General features: G+C 38.8%; 2 protein-coding genes across 2 annotated transcripts in view; both read left to right on the top strand.

Annotated features, from left to right (window-relative positions):
- LOC135469946 (receptor-type tyrosine-protein phosphatase kappa-like) overlaps positions 1 to 5854 on the top strand; it is a 32115-nt gene extending 26261 nt beyond the window's left edge. The window contains exons 18-23 of the mRNA XM_064748605.1: positions 744 to 817; positions 1446 to 1580; positions 1743 to 1865; positions 2152 to 2300; positions 2817 to 2952; positions 4016 to 5854. Coding sequence (XP_064604675.1) covers positions 744 to 817; positions 1446 to 1580; positions 1743 to 1865; positions 2152 to 2300; positions 2817 to 2952; positions 4016 to 4090 — 692 coding nt within the window. The 3' untranslated portion in view covers positions 4091 to 5854. The remainder of the gene's footprint in view (positions 1 to 743; positions 818 to 1445; positions 1581 to 1742; positions 1866 to 2151; positions 2301 to 2816; positions 2953 to 4015) is intronic.
- Positions 1 to 12105, top strand: part of LOC135469947 (cell death abnormality protein 1-like) — a 116009-nt gene that overhangs the window by 35195 nt on the left and 68709 nt on the right. The window lies entirely within an intron of this gene.

Raw genomic sequence — 12105 nt, 5'->3', positions numbered from 1 at the left:
TCCTGTTTTCCTTACGACTCTTGAAAAATGTCCGCTATAAATGCACCATGGTGGTGGGTTTCCCCCGGACTCTGGTTGGTTTCCTGTCAGCAAAATGTTAGCCGTCGTCTTATAAGTGAACTATTTTGAGTACGGCGTAAAAACACAAGAGAAGAATAGTGTTCAATGAGATTTGTGGTAACACAAAGTCCACGCATGGGTATATACCCCGATACAGTCATAGTAAAGTGCACACAATTTCCAGCCCTCAGATTTTTAAAAGGGCTCTAAAACAAGGAAAGAAAAAGAATCAGCCCCCATTCACCTATATCACTAACTGCCATATCCACTATTAACATGAAATATATCAAAAATATTGATGAAAAAGTGCCATTGGAATGCAATTACCTACCATGTAGGTATAAAATCGCCAGCCACCCGACAAAGAAATTTTTGAGGTAATATTAAGCTCGTTAACTGCTGAGAGGTGGCTGAGTGGTGGCTGGCGATGTTATATCTACAAGGTAGGTAATTGCATTTAAATGACACTTTTTCATCCCACTGTCGATCTATTTCATATTCATAGTGGATAAGGCAATTAGTTGTAAAGATAAATTGGGGCTGGTACGCTTTATTTCTGTTCAAGACCCCTCTCAAAATCAGAGGTCTGGAAAGTTTGACCACTTTACTATGACCTTAATGAATCAAATGAGTATATATGGCAATATGGTGCTGAAACTTCCTCTGTGGTGCTTTCTTCTCAGCGGACAACTGCAGGCCTTACTTATCCACTCCAGTGGCTGGCAAAAACAACTACATAAACGCCGTCTTCCTTCCCGTAAGTATTCCCGTATATATCCGGAAGTTTTGTTATTACCTTTATTTTACCTGGTATACGTGTATCATTCTCTCAGTGGGATTTTCCCTCACCCAGGCACTCGGGTTTCCCTCATTCACAAACTGACCACCATCGTGTGAGACCAAACTTCTTGAGTATGTCGTTAAGCAACAAAGAAATCAATAAATATGTCACTGGGGTTCAAGAGTTCGCTTTGTTACACCCAGACTTAGATTCTGCGGAACAAATACAATGTGCCTTGTTAAACGATGCTACATTTTTATTGTTTTTCGTTGAGTATTACAACACTTTTGCAAAAATACTGCGGTACCTGTTGTCTGGAGTCTGTCTTACGTAGCAATCTAAAAGTGTGCCTTGGCTCAGTGCTACGACAGCTTTGTAATTCGGGTGTCTGGGGTGTATAAGGAATGTCATTAGTTTGCATACAAAATTATTCTTATAAGGATAGTCTTTCTAGTGTATACATCATTTCTGGAGTTGCATATCATCTGCCGACAGCAAATAACGACCTGTCGCCCTACAGTATGTGTTAATTGCATAGCATTTTATTTATATAAATAACATACCCGAGTACTTACATTTGCCCGCGTTTTTGTGTTGCCTGAAGAGCTATATGCTGAAAAGAGGTTTCATCATCACACACATGCCATTACCGAAGACTGTGGTGGATTTCTGGCGTCTGGTATATGATCACGGCGTCGCCACCATTGTTATGCTGGACGATGTTGACAATGAATCTGAGGTGAGCAATAAACTGGTTTTCCATCTTCTTTCATCCGCACATCACCCACTATGACTTGCTTTTCTTCTAACACGTAGGTTCAGGACCTATATTATAATTATGTACATTCTATGGTACATACTGCTTTAGATTTGTCTACAAGCTTTGTTTAATTGCCTTCAGAACGTTGGTATATACTGGACGGAGAAAAAGAAAAGCTTTGGTCCTTTTGATGTAAAATGTACGCAGAAAGAAGAGGAAAGTGGCTTCACAGTATGGACATACAACCTGGCCTACAAGGACGCGGTATGTGTACTTCCTGTACCCGCCCTGTAAAAACATGTTAAATCCGTCAGCTGTTGGCATTACAAATTAAACATGCTGTTTGTTTGTTAATCCGTTGGCAAAATGGATTAAAGCGTCACTTTAGCTGTGCGCACACACAAGTAAGTGCCTGTTGATCCCTCTACGGACGCATTATTTTCCTAAACCAAACCACAGAACGTCAAGGTCATAGATTGGCAATGGTAGATATCACTCTATAGTTGTTTTTCTTGGATCCTGTGATCCGTTTTGTGTATTCTGTTTCCAGAAAGTGTCGTGTCCAATCAAGCAGTTCCGCTGTGGGTTCTGGTCGACCACGCCTTCCTGTGCTTCAGTTCCGTCCCTACTGGCCGTCATAGATGGCGTGACAAGCTGGCAAAAAGTGGCCGGAAACCAGCCTATCTTGGTTCACTGCAGGTCAGTTAGTTACCTTGCCCAACGTTCTTTATAGGGGATACAGGGTGGGGTTAATTTGCCGTGGAATTTTCTTCGTCCCTAGATGACGATATACGGTAAACAGCACATTGAACTTGTTTCAGAATATTTAGGTCGCTAATCTTTATAAATAACGGTAAATTATAGGAAAATTAAATGAATAACCAATTAGTGAGTAAGCAAATACCGACATGTACATATGCAGCTGTATACGCATAAAATGAGATAGTAAACGTTCACCCCGCCCTTAGTACTACCACATATATTTCACTTTGTCCCGTAAAATGGCGTGACAAGTGCTTTAACTTTCCATTTCTCAAAGCAACAAACAACATCTTTACAATGTTGACCTCACAACGACGTGGTGAGCGGAAGTTTTATACCCACCAGCTGTGCGGAACGGTAGACTCTGTAGTTGTGTAGAATACGTAAACAACTAGAGCTGTGATTATAACTGCCATAATAAAACGCCTTATGAAAGCTTTGTACATGTTCCAGGGACGGACTAACAAACAGTGGACTATTCTGCGCAGCCTCATTTGTACTGGAGAGACTGAAACTTGACCGAGACGTGAACATTCCTCAAGCCGTCAAACAAATGCGGGTGGCCAGGCCTCAGATAATCACTGATTTGGTAAGAGATTATTTTCTTTTTCTAGATTACACATTTGCCAGTTCATCTGCCTTTGCAAATTCAGATGTGATTTAGGATCCAGGTCTTGATTGATAAATCATATTAAACAATTTGGTGAAAATCTTTGTCACCCTGTATGATCCGCTGTTTGATGTCACCTTAGCAGATTTCCGTATATTATAATCCTTTACTGTTATGTAAAATAAATATGAGTAAGAAGACTATCTTAGTGCCACCAAAAACCCTAATTGCGCATACAACACAATGACAACAGTTTTCATCTATATGCTATAATATCACGAGTACTTCACAAAGCCCTGCTGTAAATTCCTAGGCCGCGTCGTTTCTAAACTCCAAATTTTCACTTGATGCATATGTTTTGATGCAGACTTTCAGAAAAACTATTGTACGGATGTATCCGCCGCCAAACGCCGTTTCCGCAGCATTTTGGAATTACCAGCCTACCTATAAACCCTAATTATAACAATTCATACCTTCAGAATTTGTTTCATGTTGGTTTTACTGAGGTCACGGATGTGCTACAAATCTTCCAACCAAGTTTTCGAGTATACCGTTATTTTAAATTTCTTGGTATGTTTACTCCTACGCAGTCTGTAGCGTTCGTTGAGAACCACTTGTCTTTTACAAATATGGTGGGGCTTCCGTGATTTAAGAGGTCAGTACACCAACACGGCGTAATGACGCAGGAACTCCCTACCAGTTCGGCTGCTGTTAGTTCAAGTCCAGTTCATGCTGGCTTCCTCTCGGGCACGAGGGAAGGCCTGCCAGCAGCCTGCAGATGGCTGTGGGCATCCCCTGGATTCTGACCCATTTCCTCCCACCATAATGCTGCCCCCACCCCCCTCGTATAAGGTAAATATTCTTGAGTACAGCGTAAAACATCAATGGAATAAATACATGAATACAAATATAGTTTACATATCTTTACGTCACGTGGGAAAAAAACATCCTAAAGATCTTTTTGGATTGTGACGATTACTATGTGCATTATGTTTACACAGTTTGATTTTAGAGATACAAATAGCTTTGTTTTCTCTTACAGGATCAGTTCCAGTTCCTCCACCAGGTGGCGCTGGCATACCTGGAAACTTTCCACACCTATGCCAACTTCAAATAACTTTATAGAAGTTTGCAGTGTCTTCTCCATCATAAGAGCAATAGAAAGTCAGTGCTTTTAAAATTTATCGGATATTCCTATAAATTTTATTATTCCGCTTGTGCCTTGTGTTGTACATGATGAAATTAATACTTAGATTAGCAATTTAGTTACTATCAACAAGAACATAATCACAATAGATAATGCTATACACATTGATGTCGTCTTGCACACAGGACCATGGTTAACATGAATAGCCCACGTTAAAAGACAAGCTGTCAAACACCTGACCGACCGACATGTGGAGCTTCTTGTCACAACTAAGAACTGTATGTATGTATGTATGTATGCGTGGGGTTTAACATCTTGCAAAAAACATTAATGTTAACTTCATCATGTCATGTTACGGACTCTGTTTCAAAACGGTTCAGTCCATTGAACTGGAATAACACATCACAATAATACATTACAGGTCAAGTTCGAGTTTGGACAAAATTATGACCGTTCTTTTTTTTCAAAATTTGGTCTTTTCAGGACTTTTTTTTTCAAAATGGTTAATTGAATCAAATCGTTCAGTATACTTCTCTCCCATGACTTTCAGGTGAAATTCGATTCGTCCGCTGTTTTGTTCATACTCAGCAAAATTATGACCGTTTGTGTCGTGTTTTTTTTATATTTTGCGTTGAAACTTGAGAGATAGCTTTAACATGACAAGTTACAGATCAATTTTGAATGATGGGTTATATCGTTTATTTTCAACAAAATTATGGCAGGTTTTGTTTCTGACTTTAGCAAAGCAGTTATGTTGATGGCTCAGACCGGTAAGGGACATGTATACCTTTCCCAATACTTCCAGTATGCTTGGTTTGTATGCAGCTAGATCAGATGCCCAATAAACCAGATAGCTGTTGCGAGCAGTATGTCATAGGATGAGTTATACTTGGGATAAACAAAAGCACAAGGCTACTTTTGCATATTCTACAACATTAGACACTTCTTTGATAGCCGAGTTGTAGTTTTTTATGTTTTTTTTTTCTTATATTTTCGACGTGAAACAATGGTCAAGCCCATGTAAATATAATGAAGGCGTAGAGCATGGAAAGGAAAACCAGATAAGATACGATAGTGTGATAGTTGGCAATTAGTCACAGGTAACCGGTGAAATATGGCTTCTTGTTAATTTACTTCAGTTAGGGTTTTATTCCAACTGTTTCCTAAATTGCTTAAATGGTAGAAAATCTTAAACCTCTAGCACTGTGGCTTAAGCGTAATTAAGTTTAAAATGCAGTGATGTTAATTGCAATTTATTAGGCGTCACTGGTAAAGAATTACTCAAAGTGTCGTGGTATCTTTACATTTAACACACAATGACATTAAAACAATGCAAAATCTCACGTGTAAAAGACTCGCATAAAATTAACGGAATTGTGAATAACGAAGAGTGTGCGACTTTCAATGGTTACAGTGATTAAACATTGCCTCACGTGTGTTTGTGTCACAGCAAAGACATCCATGTTTCTCTCGAAAACCGCTATATCTCGGTTATTATTACTCTCAGCCTTTTTAAAATTGTTTTTGTGGACATGTAACGTAATTAATTATATCGTTCTTTTACCACAAACAATTCATAAAATGCAGAGAGCGGACGAAGGCGTGGCGGTTTGTTCAAAGAACCTCTTCAACGACAGGTTTCAGGGGTTGTGGTTTTAACGAATGCTTATTACTTGCATGATAATGTGTCTCTGCACTTAAGCACTTCTGTGTAACAAAAATGTGAAATAAGTCCTGGTGAACATAGTTTTTGTTTAGTTGTAAATTATCATATTTCTCATTGTTAAATAATAAAACAACATTGAAATCAATCGTGTAGTTTACACTTTTTTCAGGGCCGTATGGCCCGAAGTCAGAAGTGATGTGTACACGACAGTACATGTGTATTTCCTTGATTTGTGTTATGCTTACACATTTAATCACTTAAGGAAAGGGGATCGAGTGTATTGAATTCGTTGGATTAAAGTTCTGTGAATTTGGAGACCACTTCGTATCTTGCAGCGTGTGAAGACGAAAATACTCCGTTGACTTTAAACCACTGTAACATTAAAATTCTAACAGGTCTGTTACAACCAGGGTCAGACAAAGGTATAAAATATCAAAAGTACAATGCAAAGAACAGAAATGTTAATTATCCCTACGCAGCCTTGTGTTCAAAAGTGGACATATCCTGTAAATTTATTTAACTGTTGTTACTTTTTACGCCGTACTCAAGAATATTTTACCTCTACGACGGTGGCCAGCATTATGGTAGGAAAACCCACGACCATCAGCAGGTTACCGGCAAATATCCCCACGTGCGATCGGAATGAATGCCAAAATGAGCTGGACTTGAACTCACACCAACTACATTGGTGAGTGGCTGCTTCGCCATTATGCTGCTCTAGCACGCGAACCACCTTTGCGACACCGCCTGCAAAAGTGTAATTTTACATAATAACATGTATATCACGACAAGAAATCCTGCTATCAGTTTTAACCATACTGGATGGAATCAGCGTATCATTTTGCGCAACAAGATATTCCATACAGATGTACAACTCCTGGATTTATTAAAACGACGTTCCGATTTAGATACTAACATCGTCATCAAGTGATGAAAAGTTATCACTTGATAACTATTTGTTTACTTATTTGATAGGTGTTTTACATCGTACTCGGGAATATGTCACTTATACGACGGCGGCCAGCATTATGGTGGGAGGAAACCGGGCAGAACCCGGGTGAAGCCCACGACCATTCGCATGTTGCTGGAAGACCGTCCCACGTACGAAGAGGAAGCTAACAAGCACTTGATAAAGTTAGTATCTATATCCAACGGTCGTGTGATTAAACCCAGCAATTGTATATCCATAAGGAACGCCAACTTCTAAATAACACTGACAGCATAATTATTTTGTGGTCTCCGCGCGCAAAACAAATGCACCAGATCTAAGAGAGGATAAAGCACTGGGATTAGGGGAACAATCTATGCTTTTTAAACTACGACACGAGTGTTCCAGAAACGACTTGTGGTTTTTGCAAGTTTTATGACTGTTCAAGATAGCTGTAAAGGGTGATAGCTGTTTCACAGACTACTTGCCTGTTAAAGCCCATAGTTGACAAGTTACGACGCCTGCTATGACACTGGCGACCTATAATTGTGTTAACTGCGACTTCATTGCTGCCATGGACAGGGAATTAGAGGATTCGCTCGCTGTTACTCTTTGTGGCGCCTGCATGGAATACTATAAGCGCTGTGTGGCCATGTGCACAGTCTTACAATTAAGTTCGTTGAACAATTTACGATTTCCTCCATCCACAAAACTAACAGCCAATAGAAGAATTATTGAGCATGGGTAAAGCAGCAATTTGCTAAATGAAAACAATTATGGACAAACTTCCATGTGCTATTTAAAACAGCCTTAAATTTCTCAAATCAATAAATCAGTCAAAAAATAAATAAACAAAGCTAGGCCACATGTTTCATCAAAAGTAAGGTAGATCAAAGAGAAACAGGTCTTTTTTATACACATGTCTGAGAATGCTGAACAAATGAGAAAATGTTCCTGTATACATATCTATCCGCTAAACCACATGCACAGCATTAAGAAGCCCGGGTGGGCGTTCCCGTTTCAATCTTAATAAAAGAACACAAGAGCAATGTAAACCTTTCTTAAGATGTTGTCATTATTATTAATTGTTAATAACATGAGCTGAACTTAAACTCACAGCGACTGCATTGATGAGAGGCTCCTGGGTCATTACACTCTGGTGTTATAGCATATAGTTGGGTGTTAAGTTCGGTGTCGATATACATTAACTTGGTTGTGTTCCTGATCTGTCGTGTCAGTGTACCGTAGTTAAGTTGGGTGTCAGGTTTGGTCTTAGGTTACTGGCTCTAAACCAGCCTTGTACAGGGAATTTGTAGATTTCCTAGCTCTCAATGCATGCTGGGCCTTGGTGGCGGTAAATAGTCGACTATGTACGGGTGGCGGTTTGCCCGGTCTGACATTCATCGAGGACCACTTGTCTTCCTCCAATATGGTGTCACAGTGCATATTTGTACGTCACATCTGAGATAGTTTATCAGGAACTTGCCGAAGGCCCGTGGTTTTTCTCAGACACTCCGGTTCCCTCCACATATAACACTAATGGCTATCATGTGAAAAATGATTGAGTATGGCGTTAAAAACAATTAATCAAATATAAAAAGTAGAGATTTCAAAAACTAATTCTATTTCAAGCCATGCAGCTAAGCTATGTATGGGTCTGCTAAATGCTACAAATTATCATTGATACCAACAATTCCTGTCTACACAACTATCGCAAAAAGCCTATGACAAGATATCAAGTGGGTTAAACTCTCATTAAAGTCGCTTGAAACATTGAACAAGCTAAGTGCGTCAAGCTTTCTAATCGGGCATCGCATCTAAATTACAATTTAGTTCCCATACATTTATTTATTTTATGGGTGTTTTACGCCGTTTTCAATAATATTTCACTGACGCGACGGCGGTCAGCATTATTGTGGAAGGAAACTGGGCAGAGCCGCAAACTGGTGTCAGACCTTCCCACGAGAGGAAGCTGGCATGAGCTGGGATTGAGCTTACAAAGACCGCACTAATGAGAGATTCCTGGGTTATTGTGCTGCGTTAGTATGCTAACTATTCGACCATGCATTGGGCACCCAGGTTCCATACGCAGCTTATATACAAACGATTCTTGAAGCATCTGGATTTTTTTAAAAATCTGGTAAACACACCGAATTGCGATGTACATCAAAGCATCACGAATATTTATGGCATTCAAAAATGTCCAAACCCGGCTTACCTTATCAAAATTAAATGCACTATAGAGTTAAAGTGCATAAACATCACTTGAAAAGAAAGACAAAGTGCAAACGGCTTGAGCCTTAGACTGCATGAATACCTTATCCTCACAATATATTTACATTTGCTTCTACTACTAATACGTGTGTCAATACTACCATTCTCACCCCACAATAATGTATATATTATCCAAGTGTCAATCAGCTCAGTTGCACACACACACACACACACACACACACACATACATATATATATATATATATATTTACACACACACACACATATATATATATATATCTATATATATATATATATTTGACTGGAAGGTTCAGTTGAACTCCCTTCTTTCAAATAACTACGAGTGCTTTTGTATAGTTCTTTCAGAGCGTGATATAATACATTTAGTCTGCGATAGTTATTGCTGGCGTATTTACATTCTTCACAATAGCTTGATAATAATTCTCGCGAACAATTATAATATTGTCAAGAGCTTTGTCCACTGGAACGATTAAGTATTATTCTCAGAAGGCGAGTAAATACCTTTGGCACGCTAAGTGTTTTCTTTAGAAAATGGCTGGCCGATAAAAGAGAATTACAATGTATTATCAATATGTTGGATTCGATAAAGAAGCATTTTTCTAAACAAGCTCAAGCCAATTGTCAAGCACCCTTCAGGCACCGAAGCTTTCATACTTATGTCTACTCTAGATCTAAAACCCCTCACAAGTAGATACCAACAGTGCAAACGTTCATTGTATATTAAGAAATTTTATCAATAAATACAAAAAGACAAAACTCTGTACATAAGCCCAGTTGGTCGGTTTGCACTGGGTTGCAGACAGACGTGCAGTTAGACAAATCAACGTCAGCAAAAACATAACTAAAAGTCCACAATCGTGTGGATCGTGTGAGATAAAGCTAAAATTGCTTGCAATAAATAAAATTTAAGGCATTTTTTTTCAGTTATAGAACAAAGAAAAGGAGAGTTGGGCGGGAGGTGAAGAGCAGAAGGGATGATGTGTTGTGTCAGTATAGGTATGAATATATTATGACGTCACGCTATATACAAGTTTTTTCTGAACCAAAACTCTAAACATTGACACATTGTACGTTCATATTATTGAGAGTAAAATGCAGTCTGAATACTTTTTTGTCTAATTCATAATGTTAAACTGCATAAGATTGGTTTCAACACCAAGAACCCATTGCCTCGGCCACCTGCCCCGATAGCTCAGTTGGTAGGGCGTCCGCTTAGGGGGCGGTAAATCCATTGTCAATCCAAAATTTCCTAACATCTTGCTTTAAAACGATACTGTCGTGAAATCATATACTACAAGAGATAAAATAACATTCATTCATGAAGTTTATATTATACTACATGCTGGCTTCCTCTCCGGCCGTACGTGGGAAGGTCAGACAGCAACCTGCGGATGGTTGTGGGTTTCCCCCGGGCTTTGCCCGATTTCCTCCCACCATAATGCTGGCCACCGTCGTATAAGTGAAATATTCTTGAGTATGGCGTAAAACACCAATCAAATAAATAAATAAATATATTATACTAAACTTGACAACAATACCAAATACGGCAGTATCAGACACAGGGTTTAGATTAAAGTCGATAGCTGTTTAGATAACTGTCTCTGGAATAATAACCTGAATAGTAATTTCTCTGTACTCATCTGATTGGCTGACAAGCTACAAACCATAGTGCTAATCTCTTGGTCTAAACTGACAGTGTAGATTTCAACCAACCATGTTCTCAACAAAAATGTATGTTTATGCATGCTTGGGGTTTAACGTCGTACTCAACACTTTTCAGTCTTTGGACAAAAATATCTGCCTTGCTTATTGCTCCAGTAAGCCCTATAGACGAAATACTCGAAAACATATTTGTTACTATCTCCACACAACAGACCATTCAAATTTCTCGATTCAAAATAACCTGCTTGTTTTAAAAGTAAAAAATGACGTCATCCGTGTTAGCCAATGAACGTTCGGTACGGGGAAAATACCAAACTGGCAAGTACAAACTGGTCAAAGACGAGACATACACATATAAATTAGTTGAAAGGGCGACTCCATTCCATAAAATGATTCGCGCCAAGGCAATGAGAGGTGTTAATCGGCAATTGTTAGTTCATGGAGAACTATTGCCGCACTGGTGTGCCTTAAAATCTGTGGATTGTACATAAATAATTACTCAGTCGTTCAAGAGGAGATGGAATTTCATAATGTTCACAAACCCTACACACATCGTTTACTGAACTTCACAATGCACATGAAAAATACTTCAGCCATACATGGCGTCACCCATCACCATACTTAATCTCCGCACTTAAAACCCAATGTCTGACAATGAAATTGGTAAAAGAGTCAAATGAAACCGAATCCTTCGCTACGAACAATACCATCCAACAAGCAGAACAAAAAAGAAACACCCCACAGAAAAAGGACAACCACAAAAGGCAAAAAAATACAACTAATAATAGCAGCGGATTGGATTCATTCCGACCCGGAATAATTAATTGTTAGCTACGTGAGTTTATATATCCAATATGTCGGTTTTATACAATACGATGCAGGTACGCCTTCGGGTTAAAATGACATAGACACAACTACTGAATGTCCTTGAAACATTAGATTTCTTGCCGTTTTGTGTTACTAATACATGTGTCCCTAACTGAAATCAATTTTGTAACAGTCACATAGCATGCACCTGAAAACCACGCGTGTACGATTTGCGGCGGACAGGTTATGTATCCTGTGAAGGGGATTCATTTCAGCCAGTATCTTCTCTTGTTCTAAAGGTCGTGTGATTTGTATAATTACGGTCAGATTGAGCAGTGGATTAAATCTCAAAATGTCTCCACTTCATCTATTTACAGACTCCGTTAAGAAGAAGCCAATTTCATTGGGCATTTAATATAATGTGGACCAATGAGGTGAACATAGCTAACTTGATCTACCTTATGAGCACTAACTTCTTTGTCTTCGGGTCACAGGAGTTACAATTACGTTCATCCAAGCAAGATAGTTATAAATAGATATTTTTTTGAATTTATATATTTATTTGTTTCATACGTGTTTACGTCCTACTCATGAATATTTTACTGAATTATAAAGACAAACTTACGTAGAGTAGAGAAAATAGCATATAATAATTCGTAACCCACG

The sequence above is a fragment of the Liolophura sinensis genome, chromosome 7 (assembly GCF_032854445.1).
Source record: "Liolophura sinensis isolate JHLJ2023 chromosome 7, CUHK_Ljap_v2, whole genome shotgun sequence".
NCBI classification, from domain to species: Eukaryota; Metazoa; Mollusca; class Polyplacophora; order Chitonida; family Chitonidae; genus Liolophura; species Liolophura sinensis.
The sequence above is the reverse complement of the archived record's forward strand: the minus strand, read 5'-3'. Positions and strand labels throughout refer to the sequence as shown.